The sequence below is a fragment of the Corylus avellana genome, chromosome 11 (assembly GCF_965113065.1).
Source record: "Corylus avellana chromosome 11, dhCorAvel1.hap1.2, whole genome shotgun sequence".
NCBI classification, from domain to species: domain Eukaryota; kingdom Viridiplantae; phylum Streptophyta; class Magnoliopsida; order Fagales; family Betulaceae; genus Corylus; species Corylus avellana.
In genome coordinates this window covers 2119849-2143647 of record NC_142500.1, presented here as the reverse complement: position 1 = coordinate 2143647, position 23799 = coordinate 2119849, and the positions used below count along the sequence as shown (strand labels likewise).

The 23799-nt window shown below is 39.9% G+C and overlaps 3 protein-coding genes and 1 pseudogene across 4 annotated transcripts; 3 read left to right on the top strand and 1 right to left on the bottom strand.

Moving 5' to 3' along the window:
* Window positions 1-2428: 2428 nt before the first annotated feature.
* LOC132165580 (tRNA/rRNA methyltransferase (SpoU) family protein) lies at window positions 2429-4651 on the bottom strand. Its single transcript, XM_059576206.2, has one exon. It carries the CDS (start codon window positions 4347-4349, stop codon window positions 2529-2531), a length of 1821 nt encoding a protein of 606 aa, XP_059432189.2. The 5' UTR covers window positions 4350-4651; the 3' UTR covers window positions 2429-2528.
* A 1186-nt stretch (window positions 4652-5837) lies between these two features.
* LOC132165642 (mitochondrial import inner membrane translocase subunit TIM17-2) lies at window positions 5838-8403 on the top strand. Of its 2 annotated transcripts, none has more exons than XM_059576289.2 (2): window positions 5838-6675; window positions 8039-8403. In XM_059576289.2, the coding sequence occupies exon 1, from the start codon at window positions 5937-5939 to the stop codon at window positions 6609-6611; it is 675 nt and encodes a 224-aa protein (XP_059432272.1). In that variant the 5' UTR covers window positions 5838-5936; the 3' UTR covers window positions 6612-6675; window positions 8039-8403. The 2 variants fall into 2 exon arrangements, with proteins under 2 accessions (XP_059432272.1, XP_059432271.1); XM_059576288.2 differs by having other exon boundaries at window positions 5838-6721.
* A 1797-nt stretch (window positions 8404-10200) lies between these two features.
* LOC132165266 (putative 3-hydroxyisobutyrate dehydrogenase-like 1, mitochondrial pseudogene) lies at window positions 10201-12048 on the top strand (annotated as a pseudogene).
* Window positions 12049-16494: 4446 nt separating this feature from the next.
* LOC132165267 (putative 3-hydroxyisobutyrate dehydrogenase-like 1, mitochondrial) lies at window positions 16495-17783 on the top strand. Its single transcript, XM_059575752.2, has one exon. The coding sequence runs from the start codon at window positions 16582-16584 to the stop codon at window positions 17518-17520; it is 939 nt and encodes a 312-aa protein (XP_059431735.2). The 5' UTR covers window positions 16495-16581; the 3' UTR covers window positions 17521-17783.
* The last annotated feature ends 6016 nt before the right edge of the window (window positions 17784-23799 follow it).

The window sequence follows — 23799 nt, the reverse complement described above, 5'->3', positions numbered from 1 at the left end:
ACTCACTCCATCTCGAAAAATAGAAACTCGAATCCAACAAATATCCAACTACTTCACAATAGAGCATAAGATGATCAATAGATTATGGCTCTTCGATCTTACACATGCAATACTAATCCATTACTATGGCCTGTCTTTTTCTTATAGATTATCCATAATCAAAATTCATCCTAACAACAAAGAAAGTCACCCTGAAAGATGCTTTGCTTTTCCACATGATATTCCAATGGAAAAGATAGCAAGCCAGGGAGATTAATTAAGTGCATGATAACCTCAAATATCTACTTTTTTGGATGGATGGGGGACCAACATATACTACTCTGTGCCTCCTCATCTCATCTCACTCAACCCCACAGAGTACAAGAGGTCGAAGAACGAGGTGACCAATTCCACCCTCCCAATCACACACGGCTCTGATGAAGATAACCTTCCATTGATTGACAGGTGTCGTTCAATTCAAAAACTGCATATGATTTGCTGCTACCATGGCCTGGCCTCCTTCAAGCAACCAATTCAAAAGTCGTGTCAAAATTGGATTCTAGACCAATCTCCCACCTCAAATCGCAAAGAGTGGGGCAATTAATGACATTTATTCTTGAAATGTCAGTACTAGGGCAAATGATGAAAGTGAAATATATATGTCTGCATCTTCCTTTTTACCCTTTTTTGGTACTTTACAGGTCTGATTGCTTTATGTAATCAACAAAAAGAAAACACCACCTTTCACACGCCAGAAGGTGTCAATTTGTCCTTGTACAGTCAGATTGCTCTTTCGTGTTCTTGGAGAATTGGAATGCATGCTAGCAGCCTAGGAATTTATCTGGTCTTTTCAATGCACCGAAAGGTTCTATATACAGATATGGAACATGACACAAATTGGCCTGTAATTGGAAATTAGGATCTTTTCAAGTAATTGTAGTATGAATATATTGGTGGGTATCAATTAGTTTAATTAATAAAGTTTTATTTCGTCCAATAAAAGATTTAGGATTGAGTATCCACGTTCAGATTACACTTAATAAGGGGAAAAAAATGAAAACCATTTTAAAAGTTGTTAAACCCAAGTATAATTTAAAGGTAAGAAAATAAAGTCCTTTATTTTTCTCATATTTATATAGATTAATCAAAGTTGAAAATAATATCCATACTAAACATCAGTAACATGAAAGAAGAACAAAAAATAAGAACAAACTAGAGGTTGGGAACCCATGACATTTCTACAGGTCAGGTTGGGCTTCTTTCGGGGCTGAGAAATTTTCTAAAAGACCAACCCTAAACCCACACAATCACACATCTTGCTAAAGCAAGGTTGGGCTGGTTAGTTTCCAAAACTCCATCTATAAGATGTTCTATGTTGGAAGCTATCTGAACATGCTTCAGGAAACCCTAGGACTTGCTCACCTAAATTGTCGAAAAATGCTAAGCTTGCTTACAAAATATTTTACAAAAAAAAAAAAAAAAAAAAAAAAAAATCTTACAAAGTGATGCGACACAATATGGCCCAGAAGGTGATGAATTCAAATTTTGAAAAATTCAATCATGTTGTACCACATAACTGCATGTCCACGCCAAATTACCTCTCCAAATATTCTCGAGGAATACTTCCCAAAATCTCTAGCACAACAAATTTCAGGTGGAACAATGCATAAGGAGAATTTGTGGGGAGGTCCCCCATAATGTACGCACATTTTTTCTTTACTTATACTCTCAATTTAGTTTTCCTTTTTCAGAGAGCCATTATTGACTTAGGCATCGGAGGCTACTTTGATCCTCCAGGACCAACAATTTCCAATGACTTTTTCTCTCTATTTTGCAGGAGCTCCATTGCCAGTCGAACCATCAGGAAAATTGCTTCAACAATAGGCAATCACCAACAATAAAACTACATCTTCTAGCATTTCAAGCATAAACCGAGGTAGAAAAAGGCAATATCCGGCTATATTTGCAAACCAGTATTGCATTCTTTGAGTATCAACTTGAGGCAGATTATGCTTCGTCGTGATCATGAAAGTTGGGGTATTTGCATGATTAGCATCAGATATTGTTGCATTAATTATAAGTTGACAGAAAAAGATGGAACAACAGTTTGATTTTGAACAAATAGAGGGAAAACGACGGAAGCTCAAGGGCAAATAAAAGTAGTTTCTGCAGTGATCCAGTGAAACAAATAAAGGCAATGCTTTAAAATCTTAGTAAATAAATAGCTTCCTAGCAGCATGACTGTCCAAAAGTAGTGGCAAAATTTGAAGGATGGATAGTTACTTATCGGAGAGATGTGAAAGGAAAATTTATAATTCACGCTTTGCATCATGAATCAAGGAGAAATATTTGATGTCAGGGCCACAGGATCTCATCCGAGGGCATTACTTTGCTTGTGACCAAAGTTACAACTCTTCATACATGTTTCCAGTGAAGAAATGAAAAGGCATTCAAAATTGCAAACCTACTACCAATTTTGTATAAAATCCTACGGGTGCTGATAAAAGATTTATAACGTTTAACTATAGATAAATAGACTGAGGCAACAATTAATTCAATGCATCGGCCATGGAATCTTGTCCAAGTGCATCAGTCAGCTTATCTCCAATGTGGCACTCATTTTTGTAGTTGTTTCCAATTAAGTGATGAAGAAGCACACCTGCTGCAACACTGACATTTAAGCTCTCCACAGCCAAAAAGGACCTGAATTCTTCACCGGAGCAGCCCGAGTTTCTTTCTGCAGTTTCTGTATCATTCACACCACCTGTGGATAAGTCCAGAGGAGCATTTCCAGGGATCCTAAGCAACTGAGTACATGATCTCTCCACCAAAGGCCTCAAACCGGTACCCTCACTGCCCAAAACTAGAACTGTTGGTGCACCAGGCAAAATCTCATCCAAGGGAACAGCTTTTGGAGAAACTGAACCCCCAAGAACTCGCCAACCATTTTCAGCTGAGGTTACTAGGAACTGCATCATATTCTTGCAATACCTAAGCTCCATTAATTCAAGTGCGCCTGCACTTGCTTTGCTCACAACACCAGTCAATGGAGCTGAATTCTTGGCACATAACACCACCCCTGAAGCTCCAAAGAAGTAAGCCGACCTAATGATTGCCCCCAAATTCTGAGGATCCGTAACCTCATCCAAAGCTACCCAAAGAGAACCTTTACCTTCCTCCTTTGAAATAGGGTCCAATTCCTTTATTTTTACCATCTCCAATGGAGAGGCATCTAGCACAAGACCCTGATGGGGGCGGTTATCAACCACCATATTGAGATCATGCTTTGATGCTTCCCTTATGCTTAATCCAATTCTTTCAGCCATCCTTAACACTTTCTCAAACCCTTTTTTGTCCTTCTTCTTCCTATTGTTATTACTCAAATCCAAACCTTCTTGGAGGTACAATGCATAAAATTCTCTTCTGTGAGCTGATAAAGCAGCCAAAACTGGACCAACCCCATAAATCCCTTCGCCAACCATTTTAGGCACAGTTGATTCAGTAGCCTCTTTCCATGTCTTTCTACCCCAATTTTCCTGCTTATTCCACCTCTGCAACTCAGGTTTCTCAGATGCAGCCCTTACATCCACCACTCCACTGAACCTATGTTTAATTTTATCCCATCTCGGATCATCGTTGGCCTCTACTTCTCCTCCTTCTTCTTTATCTTCTTCAGAGCTTCCATACCTATCAACATAGCCCCTTTGCCGATCCTCTGCCTTATCTACTATTCTATTCCTACCTCCTTCACTCCCTTCAGTCAACCTGCCACTTTTCCCCACAAAATTTTCTGCTGATACCTTCCAAGAAGAACGAGCACTTCTCATTGTTGTTGCTTCCTCCGACCTTTTTGCCGATTCCTCCCTAGAAGACCTACCGCTCACTTTCTCCAACCTATTTGCCGATTCCTCCCAAGAAGAACGATTCGTCTTTGTAGACGTTGCTTTCTCCGACCATTTTACTTCCTTAGCTCTATTTGATGCCAACCAAGGAAGAGTTTTTCGAGGTCTCAACCCACCATTCTTCCCACCATCTCTCTGAGTATACGAACTTGAAAAACTTGGAGCTTTTATCAAACGGCAACACTGGATGGCACTTCTAAGCCGAAACCCACTTCTGGGTTTCGCTATACTGCCCATTCCCAGGGTCCTATAATGGGAACAAGTTGAAAAATCCATGGATTTCATGACACGGGAATCTCCAAGGGTTTCGATCCTAATGGGGTTTAACAGGGGTTTTGGATAAGACCCAGTGGGACAAGATTGGGGCTTTGAGTTGTGGAACAATTTTAAGCATCTGGGTCGTGAATAAATCCTAATAGCCAAGGGAAATGCCTGGCTCTTCGTCAAATTGGTATACATTGTAAGCATCTAAGAAACTAAATAACTATAACCGAAAGCTTAAAACGCGAAGTCAGAGAAAGAAGAAGAAAAACCAGGAGAAAACGAAACTACCTCAATTGATTTAGACAAGAAGGGTCTTACGTTTTAGATGCGGTAGTTGGTACCTTATCCGCATCCCATGGATCGCTTTTGTTCCCACCTCCCAGGTTTGAAGCGAGTGTATCTACTATCTATCCTCAGTAGGGCTAGAAACGGGAGGCTTTCGATAATGGAGGACAAGTCAGACGACGTCGTTCTCAAGTCTAATTAAACACTGCAGAGAACGACGCCGCCAAACTGGAAGCTCCTGCTCCTGATATTCCCCGCACGCACGAATAAGCCTGACCAACGCAGGAGGTCGACTTAAACGACATCGTCCGGTGACAGTTAACAAACCTTTTCTTTTTCAATTACAGCTAACTATATTTTAAAACATCTTTAAGGTTTTTATTCTTCTTTATTTTGAAAAAAATGCCACATTAGTGTAGCATTATTTAGTGGAGTAATGTTACATACTGATATACTATATTTATATCATATTCTTATTTCACACAAATGAGATCATTTCCCTTTCTTTGTGAGATTTTGTTTGATCTAATTGTATATATGATGTTATATGGTACTGTCACACTATTTAAAATTTTTAAATGATATGGTATTATATACATGATAGATAAAATTACTCATGAAATGGAGATGATCTTTGTCTATCTCATACTACCACATTAGCTTTTTTATTTTATTTTAATTGTGATCGATCAAATAGCTAATGAATATGTTATATCAGCTTAGTGAGCGGGGATAAAATGGTGGTGAAGTATATAGCATTTAACTTTCTCTTTAGAGTCAGTAAAGAATGATAATGAATGAAAGTTTGAATGAAGTAGAGAAAAAAAAATTGAAATGTAGAGTATTTTTTTTTTTAAAAAATGAATAGTTAAAATAAAAAGTAATTTTATTTTAATTATGTTTTCACAAAAAATTGAAAAACTGGATGCTAATGCTTAGGCTCTGTTTGTCAATATGTTGGTGGGTGTTTTTTTCTTCTAAATATTCCAATATGACATAAAGGTAAAAGCCATTTTCTTGTTTTCAATAATAATTTATGTTTCAGCTAATTGTTAATATTTTTATTTTGAAAATAAAGAACAAAAAACAGAAAGTAAGAATGCTAACAATAAGCCTTTCAGGACGTAAGGATTGTAAGTTGTAACACAATATCTTAAATTTTAATAAATTATTTTTGAAATAAAAAAATAATCTTATTAATATAATATTTATCAATAAATAGTATTTATTATATTATATATGTATTTTAAAAATAATAATTAGACATAGGAAATTATATGCCGTAAAAAATTTAGGTACAGCTCGTCCATTAGTTAAAACGACGTGACGTTTTTGGGAATCGTCGCCTCGATAAAGTGCCAAACTTCTTTACCAAGTCAATTATATATTTTCCCGTTCCTTTTTAAGAATTTTCTGATCACCGTGGATGTGTCTCATAATTTTCCTCGTTATTTTTCCCAAACATTGAAAAGGAACGCCAAGAGAAAAAAAACCCTAGAGAGAACCATGGGGACGCCAGAGACATCAAGGGAGCCCTGCCCGGACCGAATCCTCGACGACATCGGCGGAGCTTTCGCTATGGGGGCCGTGGGCGGCTCGGCCTTCCACTTCATCAAGGGCGTTTACAACTCCCCAGGCGGGGCTCGCATCCTCGGCGGCTCGCAGGCCGTGCGGCTCAACGCGCCGCGTGTCGGCGGCAGCTTCGCAGTCTGGGGCGGCCTATTCTCCGCCTTTGACTGCACCATGGTCTTCGTGCGCCAGAAGGAGGACCCCTGGAATTCCATCGTGGCCGGCGCCGCCACAGGAGGCTTCCTCTCCATGCGACAGGGACTAGGCGCCTCTGCTCGCTCGGCAGCCTTCGGCGGCGTTCTCTTGGCGCTCATCGAAGGCGCTGGGATCATGCTCAACCGTATGTTCAGCGCGCAGCAACAGATGCCTGTGATCCTCGAAGAGCCCGGGCCCAATATGCCCCCTCTCCCGGGCTTCATGGGCCAGCCCCAGTCCATGCCGGAACCGGCCTCGGCGGCTGGGTCTTCTTCTCCAGATTCAGGTTCGGGGTGGCTTGGAGGGTGGTTCGGCGGACCGAAGAAGGAGTCTTCGGCAGGGACGAGTAGCGGAAGCGAGACGAAGATCTTGGAGAGCTTCGATGCACCTCCGGTGCCGAGTTTTGAGTACAAGTGACAAAGGGAAGGTTTTGATTTGAGGGGCATGGTTTTGGACCAGGGAAGTCAAGGGTTTATGTTAGGTTTTTTCTCGCACTTGAAATTTATATCACAATTGTTCTTCTTTCGGTAAGATTATAGTAGTAGCGCTGTATAATAATGCTTCATTCCAACTTTGTATTTTTGAATTTTGATTGGGAGCTAAAAATTTTATTGTGTTTTGGGTAACTATTCATTGATTGATATTTTGTTGGGAGCTGGTGGTCTTGAATTGGGGCTTTGAAATTTTGCTGTAGTGTATAAAAGATCGGGTTTTCAGCAAAAAAGGTTTCAACTTTTTGGGCATCTTTGTGACTGTAATTTCGTATTAGCATAGTCACACTGTCGTGCCTTGGTGCATATTTCTGTTTTGTAATCAAGTTGTGAATGCCTTCCTTGCCTTTTCACTTTGAATTTTGCTTGTTTCATGTTTTCTATCTATTAAGTTTGCATCTCTTGTCACAAAACAAGTTTATATTTTGTATTATTTTTGTTTTCATTCTTTATTTTAAACTTTGTTCTGCATTTTGTACTCAATCCAAACCCTTCTAATTAGACAAATAGACGTACTGTACTCTTTATGATGTGGGGTGAAATGTGAATGTTATTCTCGTTGTGAAAGCTTAGAACTTGATATTTATCAGTTGTGAATCTTGTTTTTGTGGAAGCTTAATATAATGTTTTTACGGTGGAAGCATTCCTTGCTTCTTGTTTGACAAATGTACATTTAATTTTAAGCTCTTTATTCAAAATACTAATGTATGAGTCATTCTGCCGATCATGCAGTCTCCTTATCATGCTTAAATTTTGGGAATAATTGTCTTCGTAATGTTTGAACTGTGAATTGCATCCCGTGTCTTTAGATCCTCAAACTGTGATTCCCACTGAAATGATTTCCTAGTTTTCCTAAAACTTGAATGAAAAAATACAGTTTTGTGCAATTAGGTAATATCAGAATTTGCAGATATGACTTGTAGACATCCTTATTCTGCAGTAGGACGTATTGTTATCTCTCATATGCGGTAATGCTTAAACTTTTGTATTGCTTATGGTAAATGTAATACTGTGTGTGCTTCTTTGTGCCTTTTGCCCCTAGATTGAAACAACCTCTAATTAAATGCCTCACTGTGTTCTCCTCTATGCATGCATTATGCATCAATCCTTAGTTAAGCAATATCTAAGTTTTTAGTAACGTCACTTTTATTTTGATATTTTTATGCATAGGCAGTTGCACATGTATATATTAATTTGATATTTTCTTTCGTAGGTATTTCTTGGATCTTTAGTGATTTGCAATACCCTTGTTTGCACTTTCTCCCCAATAGATGAAGTTGTTTTCGTGCTTAGCTTTAAATATGTCTTCATTGATAAGAGTACTTAAGCTTTGCCTTACTTTTACACTTGTAGTGATTGCTGTGACTGGTCGACAAGATTTTATTCTCTCCTCGAAGCTTTAAAGTTTCGTAAGGGCGGGACACGGTAGAATACGTATTTTGATACTGGTGTATGCAGAAATTAGATGCAAAGAATGATTATATCTTTGGTCTGTTCTAAATAATTTTGTGATGTTTTTCAATTTTCCACTTTGATGCTGGCATGCTATATAATATGCCAGTTTTCTAAGTGAGATAGAAGAATTTCTGACCTGTGAACCAGTTCCATTGTTGGGTTGGATGTATCTGGTATGCCATCTACTTTTTGTATATGGTGGAGATTTAACCCTTTTCTTTGTATAGTTGTTAGTAACTGGTATGGGCATCAGTATTATTGCCTTGTTGGATTCAAGAAGTGTGTTTGAATGGTTTTCAAAATAGGTGTATGCATGCCGCCCGATTTGGGCTTGGAGAAGGTGCTTAAGTTAGCTAGAGGGATTTAGGTTTCCTTCATTGATTGGGAACAAGGTTGATTTAGCAAATCTCATTATAGCTGTTGACAGTACAAGTGAGATATTTAAGGAGCGAGTAATGCTACATTTTACACCCATTTTATAATAGCTAATGTGGCGTGTTTTTTTTTTTTTTTTGACATGTCCGCACAAGAAATGGGGAGGGGGATTCGAACTAGTGATCTCCGCTTTATTAGGCGTGATCTCAGCTAATTGAGTTACCTTTTGGGGATTAATGTGGCGTGTTTTAAGTGGCTTTTTATATCAGCCACTTAAAATATGCCATGCCAGGAAGTGTGAAATGAGTGTAATAAATGGGTATGAAGAGTAAATATTATCCTTATAGGAGCCGACTCTTTTCACTTGATCATAGTAGTTGACATAATTGAGTAGGAGTCTATCCAGTTGACTTGCAAAATATTGACAACATGCCAAGGGCCGAATGGTAGGCTAGAATTGATGCTCTACTTTGTTTAGTTTGTGCCATATTTTTGCTGGTGATATTTGATATTTTGGTGTATTTTAGGAGTTAAAGGTATATTTGAGTTTGTGGTTTAAGTCTCCAAAGCATGCAATTTGTACATATGGCTAGCTCCACCATTCCCGATGCTTGTGGCTAAGCATAGATTTAAAGAGACGACAATCAGCAAGCAAGATAATAAGCAAACTACATAAACAAGTTTAGGATGGCGTATTTCTCCCTCTCCAATGTTTCATATTTATAGAAGTCAAAGTTTCGCCTATGCCTCATCTCATATGGAGTTGCTTCCCTAACCGACTGATTGACATTCGAGCAATTAAGAGAGGAAGGCTGTATGACTCATTTTGCTTTGGACAGGTGGGTCTTGACACCCTAGACTACTTAGGCTGTATGACTCATTTTGCTTTTTTTTTTTAAATCATTTAATAAAAAAAATTTAATAATAGTCTATTACAAATTTAATGATAATTTTAAAAGTTACATCAACTTTGGATGGGCACACTATTACAAAAAAAAAAAAAAAAAAACGATGGACACGAGAGACACAAGGGTGACATTTGTTGTTATTCAATTTACTCTATCTAAAAAATCAGACTTCAAATCCTTTAAATGTTTTGAGATATGCTACTAACTAACTACTAAGCATTCTTACGTATCCATCACTTAGCATTTCTGTTTAGGTGTCACATTTACGTTGACTTGTTTTATTTTTTTAAAAAAAAGAGAAAACAAAAGAACAAAGAAAATCGTAGGAGATGTACGTGACAATGTTAAATAGCTTTTCTCACGTACTTAATGGATAATAGCTTTTCTCATTTACTTAATGGATAATGCTATATACCATGTAAGTATATAATAAAGATGATGTGGCAAGATTTAGTAATCTTTAGATTGGCTCTTGTTAGAACACAAAAAAAAAATAAATAAAAAAAATCTAACGGACATTGTAACATCAACTTTATACGAATTTTGTAAATCGTTTTTGCATAAAATTGTATCCTTTATAATGACTAAAGTAGAGCATAATTTTTAAAGAAAAATGATTAATGTTAATAATTTGTTCACCGATCATTTTTACAAATCTAATAATTAATTTGTAAGATAAAATAAAAAAGAATTTACATTGATATTTCTTATTTAAAAATGTGAAATTACTTTTATTTTGGGAGATAAATCGCAGGTAGAGCATGGACAACGTTCCAGAGTCGGGGAACTAAAATCACGTCTACAAATGGATAATACTGAGAAGACATTATAAAAGCAAAGAGACAATGCTACTTCCTCTTCTACCCCGCTCCCTCTCCCACACTGCCACTCACTCCCCTCCCTTCCTCACCTTCCTCTGCCGATCCATGGCCACCGAGCGCATCAGCCCATCCACCACCCGCGTTGGATGGATCGGCACCGGCGTCATGGGCCGCTTCATGGCCGGCCACATCATCAACGCCGGCTACACCCTCACCGTCTTCAACCGCACTCTCTCCAAGGCCCAACCCCTCGTCGACATGGGGGCCCACTTGGCCCAATCCCCACTCGCTGTCGCCTCCCAATCCGACGTCGTATTCTCCATCGTCGGCTACCCCTCAGACGTTCGCTCCGTTCTCCTCGATCCCACCTCCGGCGCCCTCTCCGGACTCCGCCACGGCGGCGTCCTCGTTGACATGACCACCTCGGAGCCCTCCCTCGCCGACGAGATCGCCGCCGCGGCTGCATCCAAGGACTGCGCCGCGATCGACGCCCCGGTCTCAGGCGGCGACCGCGGCGCCAAGAATGGAACCCTCGCGATATTCGCCGGCGGGGACGAGACAGTAGTCAAGCGCCTGAGCCCGCTGTTTGCCCTTCTGGGTAAGGTTAATTACATGGGTGCCCCCGGAAAAGGGCAATTCGCGAAGCTAGCGAACCAGGTGGTGATCGCTTCGACGATGGTGGGGTTGGTGGAGGGGATGGTGTACGCGCACAAGGCCGGGCTGGAGGTGGGTCTGTTCCTGGACGCCATCTCGACGGGTGCTGCGGGGTCCAAGTCGCTGGACTTGTACGGGAGTAGGATCTTGAAGAGGGATTTGGAGCCTGGGTTCTATGTGAACCACTTTGTGAAGGACTTGGGGATATGTTTGAAGGAGTGCCAGAGAATGGGTCTGGCTTTGCCTGGGCTGGCTCTGGCTCAGCAGCTCTATCTGTCGCTCAAGGCTCATGGGGAGGGCAACTTGGGGACCCAAGCGCTTATTTTGGCTCTGGAGCGGCTTAATAATGTTTCGCTTGAATCTGCTCCGGCAGCGGCTCCTTCGTCATAGACTGGTACGCATTTTTTAATGTTTATGGGGGCAATAAAGATTATATAGTGTTTTTTTTTTTTTGATATCGTGTATCGGCCAATATTTCCAATGGTTAACATAAGTGATAAATTACATTTTCCCTTATGTCTGGTTTGAGAGTTGCACTTTCTGCTTGTGTTTGTTATTTCTGCTCGTGTGTAACATTTTGGATTTTTGTGGTGGTGTTTTCGTGCTATTGTTGCATATTGTGAAATGAACAAGTTTGGAGAATGGAGAGATGGCATGATTTGCTTATAATCTTTTGCAACTGCACCCTTTTCCTGAGCGAAACATGCTCCGTCTGGTGAAATTTTTGTTTTCTCTTTTTGAAACAGAGAAATATTAACAAACAACACTCCTAAAAAACACATTAGAATACTTTTTCATACAAAAATTAGAAAACATCCCCAAAACACATTAACAACGAGAGTATGTTTAGCAAGGATAGTTGAACTTCCATAAACTAATTCTGCATCATATGGACAGCTAGTCTGGCACAAAAAGACAATACTAGTCGTCAGTAATTCCTATAGGTCTTCGCGACTAAAAGTAAGTTTATAAATGGATTCCTAAGTTGAAGGAGCCTTATGCAAAGCTTGCTTCCTTGATCTTTGCAAGGGAGCACAAATCTATCTTGTTCTTGGGTCCACTTGCCTTTATGTTTAGTGGTTTATGCATCGGTGGCAAAGGTAAACCATATGTGATGGACAGAGTATAAGTGGTACTAAAGCAATATATAGGGCAGCAGATGCAATGACAGTCTTTTGGATAACTCGTGAATACTGAGAAGAGGTGTTATCACTTCCACATTATGCATAGCTGGTATGTCTCTCTTACACCTCTCCCATTCCCATAGGCCAAACATTGAGATATGATTGATGAATGGTGCAGATTCATGCCAATATTGGCTCTTCTATGTTGAGTGTATTAATATTCTCTTGATATTAGACTGTTCCTTCATCCTACTCTGGTACACAAATTTTAATGTTTATGGGGACGATAAGGATTATATATCTTTATTTTTGAGTGAGTGTAACTGTGTAATGGCTTACATTTACAATAATCAACATAAGTAATATATTACACTTCCCCATATGTTTGGTTTAAGACTTGCACTATATCCTTTTGTTTGTTCTTTATGCTGTGATATTTTGGATTTCATGGTGGGTTTTTTATGCAATCATTGCATACTGTGAAACGAAGAAGAATGGAGAGATGGTATTATTTGCTTTATAGTCTTTTGCACTAACACCCTTTCTTAGCAGGAAACTATGTTTAGTTAAAATAATTGTAGGATGCTTAAAATATATTGAGTTCGTTCTACATAATTTGTGAGGCAATTGATCTCATTATATCTTTAGGACCCTTGCTTTGCTTTAATGACGACAAGTTGTTTTTGGCTGTAGTCAGTCATCATGGAAACAATGAGATTTCAAAGTTTTTAGGATTTTGAATTCACCAGGAGGAGAAAGCATAAAAGATTGTAGGATTTTTTTTCAGAGTGCATAATGGGCGGTTGGTCAAAATCTGGAAAGTCCCCTGGCTTCCTTCTATCCCAAATTTTCGGTCTATTCCAGGTGAGTCATCCTCCTTTGGATTGCCTGGGACTTTGAGTATGCTCCTCAAGGTCTTAGGTTTGAAACCGACTGAGTGGAAACTGCTTCTTGGGACCATCGGACTGGGGGTTCACTCCTTGAATTAACCGAGGTGCACTTGTGGGAAACTCTTTGTCGAGGGCCTGTGCGCCCCCGGGATTAGTCGGAGCGAAGCTCCGGATACCCGATGCCAAATAAAAAAAAAAAAAATCAATTCTAGCTAGGGATTTCCTTCTCTTTGCCGCAATAGCCATGGACTGCCTTTGGTTTGCCAGAAATGAAGAAGCCCATAAGAATTCCAACTCTCTTCACTCCAGCTCGTTGTAAAAGTGAAAAAAACAAAAATTTGTTCCCACCAGGAGGCTTGGGGTGATTTGGTTGCCTCCACTCTAGCAATTTGGAAACCTCCCCCCACGGGGGAGCCTTAAAATCAACTTTGATGTTACAATAAGAAAGAGCCACTCTATGGAAGCAGCTTTTTGCTGTGACCCTCCCTTTGGGGAGTCGTCAGTGGCTCTCCTAGGGATGTAGGAAGCTCACCTCCTTCGACTGGAAACATCTCAGTGGAGGGGGACTCACTTATAGTGTGCTAGGCTCTCCAGGATCTTTCCCTCCCTCCCTGGGGGATATGGTTGGTTATTTCTGATGCTTGTTCCATTCTTAGAAGTAACCCAGGCTGGTTGATTCTCCATGTCCCCAGGAAAGCCCACCAGCACACTCAGCTTCTCGCAAAGTGGGCTTCTTGGTCTTGTTTGTATGGGCTCATCCCGGTTTTCATGCAGCCCCAGCATATTGTTTTTTGTGACCTGTCCCTTCCTCCCTCCATTGTATTGGGCATACAATGGAAGTGATAATACCTCTTCTCAATACATCGTTCAAGAGTTACTCAAAAGACTAAGCACTGTTTGGCAACTCCTTTCCCTCTCCTCAACACTATTCACACTTCCTTTTCCCAAAAAAATCAATATAGAAACATTCTTACTTTTATCCACATCAATCCACGTCAGCTACAGTAACAAAGGGAAAAGGGTGGAAAAGGGTTTGCCAAACACTCCCTAAGACTTGGAAAAATATCATGTTTAGGGTGCATTGTATGATGGAGAGAAGTGGCAAGACTCTTATAAAGTTTATAAGAAGTGTGGAAAAGATGCTTCCAAGGCCTAAACTTTTCTTTGGCACATGTTAGATGATTTGGAGTCTACATGGGAGCTTGTATGATTTATTTTGAGTTTATTTTGACTTGGTTTTGTACTTTGGCTTATTATTGGTATTGGGTTTTATTTATGGGTTTCAGTAGGTATTTATTTTGGACTTTAGTAGTTAAAGCTCAAGGAGTCTTAAGTCTATTTAGATTAGGCATTAAACATATATAGATATGGATGTACTGGTTTTTCTATGATTATTGAATAAAGAAGATGACTATGAAAATTCCAGCAACTATTATTTTTGTAGATTATGTGATGCAACTATATCAAGGTGTGATGCCGAGAAACTAGTTATGTTGCTTAGGTTTGTGCTACATCACTGTAACTCTTCCACAGTTAAAAATTTTGAGGTGTGAGGTGAATCTAAATGAATATATTGGTTGTATGGGGTCCTACTTTCCTAGAGAGATTGAATCATCTGAAATTATTAGTATACACTGACTACCAGTTTCATCAAACCATGCAAGCCAGAGATTTATTAACATGTAGGTCTTAAGGTGATTTTGTACACCCTCAAAGTGGTAGGCCAAGAAGTTAAGCAGGTGTGATGCTCCTGTCTGTTGCTAGGTTTGGAACAATACATGAATTACTCTGTTGTAAATTACTTTAAAGGAAAATTCCTCAAAAATTGGTTGCCTCTTGCTTTTATTGCAACCTAGCATGTAATGCCAGGATTTTAAAACAAAAAGGAAAAATAACCTTTACACATCCCCTTGTGGAATTTTAGACATTCAACAATCCTATCAGATATCTTGAGATACCTTTTTAGATCCCATTTACTTCTCCCAGCATTAATGGCACGATATCTGATTTGCTGTCTTTATAAGTTTGTTTGTTTGTTTTTTCTTCTTTTCTGTTTTATTTTTGATAAGTAATCACAAATTCATTGAAAAGCACAAAGGCACTACCCAAATACACAGAGTATACAAGAGAGAAGCCTAGTTAGTGGAGGAGAAAAGATACAAGAAAGCATGAAAATTTACTTATCAAGAAAAAAAAAAGCATGAAAATTGAAAATTTGAAATACTACAATCTAAGGCAACATCCCAAAGAGTCTTAAAGGATAAAGTTTTTAATTCCTGTGTACTTGAGTTGCGACCCTCTGCGTTTTTCAATGATATTCTTGCTTATTTATCAAAAAAAAGAATAAAGCCTTTAATTCCACTAAGGTCCTCTCATGGTCCTCAAAGATATGATCGTTTCTTTCCCTTCATAAACACCATATTAGGCAAGGCTGAATCGTCTTCCTAACTACGTCAACTTGAAACCTACCACCTGACGCTCTCTGGCAAGTAAGGTGATTAACCATCCTTCTAGGCATAACCCAAACTAGCCCTACATTGCTGAATATAGTATTCTAAAGAATACATGTGATCTCACAATGAAGTAGAAAATGGTCCATTGACTCTCGAATCTCCTTACATATGCAATACCGCTCAATTACAATGATATGTTGTTTCCTTTGGTTATCTATAGTGAGGATCTTTCCAAAGGCAGTCGACCAAGCAAAGAAAGCCGTTTTCAAAGGAGTCTTATTTCGCCAAATACTCCACTCTTCCAAGGGAAATGAGTGTTATCATGGGAAACAAGAACCTTATATTAAGATCTAACATCAAACAACCCTCTCTTGGAAGGAATCCAAGAAAGTTTGTTCCTTCCACCTCGTCTCACTTTAACAAAATACATCATAGTGAAGAGGGAGGTAAAGTAATCCATCTTCCAATTATTAGGCGCTCTGAGAAAATTAATATTTCATTTATAGGAGGCACTAGAAAGCATTAAATGGTCTATAATAACGTCTTTAAAAGGGGCAATGCTAAACAAGTTTGTACAAGATGTCTCGAGAGTTTGAGCCTTACACCAAATAACATGTCAGAGATAGATTTTGGAGCCATCTCCCATCTCAAATTTAGTGTGGCTAGATAGCTCCCCCAACCCTTCCTAATATTCTTCTAGAGCCCCACCCCATACAACCAATGAACCTCATTAGAACACCATTCACCCTAAGCATTGCCATATTTAGAATCCACTTCATAAGGCATCTCTCTCATGAACGAAGCGCCACAACCACTTCCCCAAAAATGCCTGATTAAATACAAGTAAATTTTTAACCCCCAACCTTCTTTCAGCTATAAAAGTACACACCTTAGTCGAACTAACAAAGTGAAATTTGAACTCTTCACTCATATCACTCCATAAAAAATCCTGCTACAAGTTCAATAAGTGATTGGTTACACCAACTGGAAAGAGAAAAAGGGTCAGGAAGTAGGTAAACAGATTAGCTAAAGTGCTTTTAATTCTACTACTTTTTGATAAGTACATCTTCCATCCAACCAAACGACGCAATACTTTTTCAATGATGTCATCTTAATTTTTTTTTTAAATGAAGGGTGACACGTGTTTCTTCTACTCCGCTCCTTCTTCCACACTACCACTCACTCCCCTCCCTTCCTCACCTTCCTCTGCCGATCCATGGCCACCGAGCCCATCAGCCCATCCACCACCCGCGTTGGATGGATCGGCACCGGCATCATGGGCCGCTTCATGGCCGGCCACATCATCAACGCCGGCTACACCCTCACCGTCTTCAACCGCACTCTCTCCAAGGCCCAACCCCTCGTCGACATGGGGGCCCACTTGGCCCATTCCCCACTCGCTGTCGCCTCCCAATCCGACGTCGTATTCTCCATCGTCGGCTACCCCTCAGACGTTCGCTCCGTTCTCCTCGATCCCACCTCCGGCGCCCTCTCCGGACTCCTCCACGGCGGCGTCCTCGTTGACATGACCACCTCGGAGCCCTCCCTCGCCGACGAGATCGCCGCCGCGGCTGCATCCAAGGACTGCGCCGCGATCGACGCCCCGGTCTCAGGCGGCGACCGCGGCGCCAAGAATGGAACCCTCGCGATATTCGCCGGCGGGGACGAGACAGTAGTCAAGCGCCTGAGCCCGCTGTTTGCCCTTCTGGGTAAGGTTAATTACATGGGTGCCCCCGGAAAAGGGCAATTCGCGAAGCTAGCGAACCAGGTGGTGATCGCTTCGACGATGATGGGGTTGGTGGAGGGGATGGTGTACGCGCACAAGGCCGGGCTGGAGGTGCGTCTGTTCCTGGACGCCATCTCGACGGGTGCTGCGGGGTCCAAGTCGCTGGACTTGCACGGGAGTAGGATCTTGAAGAGGGATTTGGAGCCTGGATTCTATGTGAACCACTTTGTGAAGGACTTGGGGATATGTTTGAAGGAGTGCCAGAGAATGGGTCTGGCTTTGCCTGGGCTGGCTCTGGCTCAGCAGCTCTATCTGTCCCTCAAGGCTCATGGGGAGGGCAACTTGGGGACCCAAGCGCTTATTTTGGCTCTGGAGCGGCTTAATAATGTTTCGCTTGAATCTGCTGCGGCCGCGGCTCCTTCATCATAGACTGGTACACATTTTTTAATGTTTATGGGGGACATAAAGATTATATAATGTGTTTTTTTTTTTTTTTTGATATAGTGTATTGGCCAATATTTCCAATGGTTAACATAAGTGATAAATTACATTTTCCCTTATGTCTGGTTTAAGAGTTGCACTTTCTGCTTGTGTTTGTTATTTCTGCTCGTGTATGTAACATTTTGGATTTTTGTGGTGGTGTTTTCGTGCTATTGTTGCATATTGTGAAATGAACAAGTTTGGAGAATGGAGAGATGGCATGATTTCCTTATAATCTTTTGCAACGGCACCCTTTTCCTGAGCGAAACATGCTCCGTCTGGTGAAATTTTTGTTTTCTCTTCTTGAAACAGAGAAATATTAACAAACAACACTCCTAAAAAACACATTAGAATACTTTTTCAAACAAAAATTAGAAAACATCCCCAAAACACATTAACAACGAGAGTATGTTTAGCAAGGATAGTTGAACTTCCATAAACTAATTCTGCATCATATAGACAGCTAGTCTGGCACAAAAAGGACAATACTAGTGGTCGGTAATTCCTAAAGGTCTTTGCGACTAAAAGTAAGTTTATAAATGGATTCCTAAGTTGAAGGAGCCTTATGCAATGCTTGATTCCTTGATCTTTGCCGGGGAGCACAAATCTATCCTGTTCTTGGGTCCACTTGCCTTTATGTTTAGTGGTCTATGCACCGGTGGGAAGCGTAAAGCATATGTGATGGACAGAGTATAAGTGGTACTAAAGCAATATATAGGGAAGCAGATGCAATGACAGTCTTTTGGATAACTCTTGAATACTGAGAAGAGGTGTTATCACTTCCACAGTATGCATAGCTGGTATGTCTCTCTTACACCTCTCCCATTCCCATAGGCCAAACATTGAGGTATGATTGATGAATGGTGCAGATTCATGCCAATATTGGCTCTTCTATGTTGAGTGTTCTAATATTCTCTTGATATTAGACTGTTCCTTCATCCTACTCTGGTACACAAATTTTAATGTTTATGGGGACGATAAGGATTATATATCTTTATTATTGAGTGAGTGTAATGGCTTACATTTACAATAATCAACATAAGTAATATATTACACTTCCCCATATGTTTGGTTTAAGACTTGCACTATATCCTTTTGTTTGTTCTTTATGCTGTGATATTTTGGATTTCATGGTGGGTTTTTTATGCAATCATTGCATACTGTGAAATGAAGAAGAATGGAGAGATGGTATTATTTGCTAGGGATTTCCTTCTCTTTGCCGCAATAGCCATGGACTTCCTTTGGTTTGCCAGAAATGAAGTATCCCATAAGAATTCCAACTCTCTTCACTCCAGCTGGTTGTAAAAGTGAAAAAAACAAAAATTTGTTCCCACCAGGAGGCTTGGGGTGATTTGGTTGCCTCCACTCTAGCAGTTTGGAAACCTCTCCCCACGGGGAGCCTTAGAACCAACTTTGATGTTGCAGTAAGAAAGAGCCACTCTATGGAAGCAGCTTCTTGCCGTGATCACTCCGGGAAGGTTCTATTTGTTTGGATGAAGATTCTCCCTTCCACAGGCCCTCCCTTTGGGGAGTCGTTAGTGGCTCTCCTAGGGCTGTAGGAAGCTCACCTCCTTCGGCTGGAAACATCTAAGTGGAGGGGGACTCACTTATAGTGTGCGAGGCTCTCCAGGATCTTTCCCTCCCTCCCTGGGGGATATGCTTGGTTATTTCTGATGCTTGTTCCATTCTTAGAAGTAACCCAGGCTGGTTGATTCTCCATGTGCCCCGGAAAGCCAACCAGCACACTCAGCTTCTCGCAATGTGGGCTTCTTCGCCTTGTTTGTATGGGCTCATCCCGGTTTTCATGCAGCCCCAGCATATTGTTTTTTGTGACCTGTCCCTCCCTCCCTCCATTGTATTGGGCATACAATGGAAGTGATAATACCTCTTCTCAATACATCGTTCAAGAGTTACTCAAAAGACTAAGCACTGTTTGGCAACCCCTTCCCCTCCCCTCAACACTATCCACACTTCCTTTTCCCAAAAAAATCAATATAAAAACATTTCGTACTTTTTCATTTTTTATATTACATCATTCACTTTTTACTACTATTCAAATAAAAAAATAGTACAAAACAAAATTTTTTCACTTTCCTATACTAAACATTCTTACTTTTATCCACATCAATCCACGTCAGCTACAGTAACAAAGGGAAAAGGGTGGAAAAGGGTTTGCCAAACACTCCCTAAGACTAGGAAAAATGTCATGTTTAGGGTGCATTGTATGATGGAGAGAAGTGGCAAGACTCTTATAAAGTTTATAAGAAGTGTGGAAAAGATGCTTCCAAGGCCTAAACTTTTCTTTGGCACATGTTACATGATGTGGAGTCTACATGGGAGCTTGTATGATTTATTTTGAGTTTATTTTGACTTGGTTTTGTACTTTGGCTTATTATTGATATTGGGTTTTATTTATGGGTTTTGGTAGGTATTTATTTTGGACTTTAGTAGTTAAAGCTCATGGAGTCTTAAGTCTATTTAGATTAGGCATTAAACATATATAGATATGGATGTACTGGTTTTTTCTATGATTATTGAATAAAGAAGATGACTAGGAAAATTCCAGCTACTATTATTTTTGTGGATTATGTGATGGAACTATATCAAGGTGTGATGCCCAAGAAACTAGTTATGTTGCCTAGGTTTGTGCTACATCACTGTAACTCTTCCCCAGTTAAAACTTTTGAGGTGTGAGGTGAATCTAAATGAATATATTGGTTGTTTGGGGTCCTACTTGCCTAGAGAGATTGAATCATCTGAAATTATTAGTATACACTGACTCTACCTGTTTCATCAAACCATGCAAGCCAGAGATTTATTAACATGTAGGTTTTAAGGTGATTTTGTACACCCTCAAAGTGGTAAGCCAAGAAGTTAAGCAGGTGTGATGCTCCTGTCTGTTGCTAGGTTTGGAACAATACATGAATTACTCTGTTGTAAATTACTTTAAAGGAAAATTCCTCAAAAGTTGGTTGCCTCTTGCTTTTATTGCAACCTAGCATGTAATGCCAGGATTTTAAAACAAAAAGGAAAAATAACCTTTACACATCCCCTTGTGGAATTTGAGACATTCAACAATCCTATCGGATATCTTGAGATACCTTTTTAGATCCCTTTTACTTCTCCCAGCATTAATGGCATGATATCTGATTTGCTGTCTTTATAAGTTTGTTTGTTTGTTTTTTCTGTTTTATTTTTGATAAGTAATCACAAATTCATTGAAAAGCACAAAGGCACTACCCAAATACATAGAGTATACAAGAGAGAAGCCTCGCTAGTGGTGGAGAAAAGATACAAGAAAGCATGAAAATTTACTTATCAAAAAAAAAAAAAAAAAAAAAAAATGCATGAAAATTTGAAATACTACAATCTAAGGCAACATCCCAAAGAAAGAGTCTTAAAGAATAAAACCTTTAGTTCCTATGTACTTGGGTTGTGCCCCTCTGCGATTTTCAATGATATTCTTGCTTATTTATCAAAAAAAAGAATAAAGCCTTTATTTCCACTAAGGTCCTCTCATGGTCCTCAAAGATACGATCGTTTCTTTCCCTTCATAAACACCATATTAGGCAAGGCTGAATCATCTACCTAACTACATTAAGCTGAAACCTACCTCCTGGCGCTCTCTAACAAGCAAGGAGATCAACCACCCTTCTAGGCATAACCCAAACCAGCCCTACATTGCTGAATATAGTATTCTAAAGAGTACCCGTGATCTCACAATGAAGTAGAAAATGGTCCATTGACTCTCGAATCTCCTTACACATGCAATACCGCTCAATTACAATGATATGTTGTTTTCTTTGGTTATCCATAGTGAGGATCTTTCCAAAGGCAGCTGACCAAGCAAAGAAAGCCGCTTTCAAAGGAGCTTTATTTCGCCAAATACTCCACTCCTCCAAGGGAAATGAGTGTTATCATGGGAAACAAGAACCTTATATTAAGATCTAACATCAAACAACCCTCTCTTGGAAGGAATCCAAGGAAGTTTGTTCCTTCCACCTTGTCTCACTTTAACGAAATACGACAAAGTGAAGAGGTTGGTAAAGTAATCCATCTTCCAATTATTAGACTCTCTGAGAAAATTAATATTTCATTTATGGGAGGCACTAGAAAGCATTAAATGGTCTGTCACAACAACGTCCTGAAAAGGGGCAATGCTAAACGACCGATGAAACCTCATTAGAACACCATTCACCCTAAGCATTGCCATATTTAGAATCCATAACCACCATCTCCATAAGGCATCTCTCTCATGAACGAAGCGCCACAACCACTTCCCCAAGAAAGCCCGATTGAACACAAGTAAATTTTGAACCCCCAACCTTCCTTCAGCTATCAAAGTACACACCTTAGTCGAACTAACCAAGTGAAATTTGAACTCTTCACCCATATCACTCCATAAAAAATCCCGCTACAACTTCTCTAGGTGATTGGTTACACCAACTGGAAGGGGGAAAAGGGACAAGAAATAGGTAAACATATTAGTTAAAGTGCTTTTAATTCTCCTACTTTTTGATAAATACATCTTCCATCCAACCAAACGACGCTATACTTTTTCAATGATGTTGTCCCAATTTTTTGTTTTTTAAATGAAGGGTGACACCTGTTTCTTGTTGTATCCATTAAGATATATTCAGAGCTTCTTGTCAGTTTGATATGCCTGAAGGAAATGACAGAGAAGCAGATTGTCGCATTCTCTTGAGTGCCGAAGGAAAAAAAAGAAAAAAGAAAGCACAAATACCTTATGACATAATCGTAGTCCAGAATCCTTCCTTAATTTGTAGCAGACTAACCTATAGATTTTGCTGAAGAGTTATAAGTCCACTTGACAGAGGAGAAGCACGAGGCTTTTCTTTTCTTCTCTTGTGGAAGCGTGAGGTTCCCCCCCTTCTCTCTCCTTCCTCCTCCTCCTCTTTCTCCTCTTTCTGGTTCCTATTCAACTTTAAAAGGACAGACGGTGGTTTTCTTCTGTTAATTTTTCATTGGAAACGTTTGTAGTAATTTTTCTGATTCTCTGTAGATCCAATTGTCCCAGATTTTGAACTTAGTAATTGGATTCAACTGAAATCTAGATTGGATATATTTTTTCTCATATTAAGGGGTTGAAATCTGACTTATGGCCTGACTCTTGCATTTTGAGAATGGATCTCAACAGAACCCTTAGATGGTTCGTTCATTGAGCACAATAGAATGGAGAGAAATTTTTCTCTGTGTTCTTATAGAAGAGAATTAACAAACTAATGTGTGCACACACGCTCGTCGGGGTTAGGCTTAGAATCTTAGTTTGAAGTTAATGTAGGCCCTATCATAAAGTTACTCATATTCAGAATCAATTCAGGAGTTGGATTAGTGTGGATCGTTTCCATTTGATGTCATCCTCATTTATTTGTTCTCATCTGGGGTGGGAGGAAGGAAATGCCATATGCCATCGTCATCTACCCTAGTGTGCACTACTAACGCACTTTCTTTGGTAATTGGGTTGGTTTGAGTTCACCCGTGAGTGTAGTTTAATTCTACCCGACGTGTAGATGGGATCTAACTTGACGTTACCCAAGGTCAAGTCAAGTCAGGTCCTCCATGGGCCATGGCTGCCTTCTTCTTTCCCACTAAGTCCACATCTTTGGATGCTTTTTTTTTTTGGTTCAATTGCTGAGTATGAACAGTTTCCTTTTTTCCCCACCAACCGCATACCTTTGAATGTTTGTTGTCAATGTTTGTGTTGCTTCAGTTTGGTGAGAATGAACAAACACTTTGCTGATTAGATTACTAGTTTTTACTCCATGATTGGATGCTTGACTACTGCACCAGTGGAATTGAAAAGGGTAAAGCTATCTAGAAGCCAAGTGGATGGAGGAGTTTTTCTCATTGACCAACTATTTCTAACAACTCCACTTGGAAAATTTGCAAAGATAAACGAGAAAAAACAAGGTTTGCCTCTGTGGAGTGGCACTATTCCCTTGCAAGACCGTCACTAAAGGGCAATTAGTCTTACGTGGGCCTTGCATACGTCAGAATCCGACATTTTTTTTTAAATGAGTACGTGAGAAGATATACCGATAGGTGGGGGAAATTGTTCGGAAAAAAAGAACGAAGAAAAAGAAGATTCCCATCGTGGAAGTTGACTAGAAAATGTGTGGTGTGAAGCAAACGTGGATCATGTAAATTGCGTCCAGGTCGTCCACCAGTTTCTGTCCAACTTCCTTTTTCTATTTCCAAGGCGTGCGC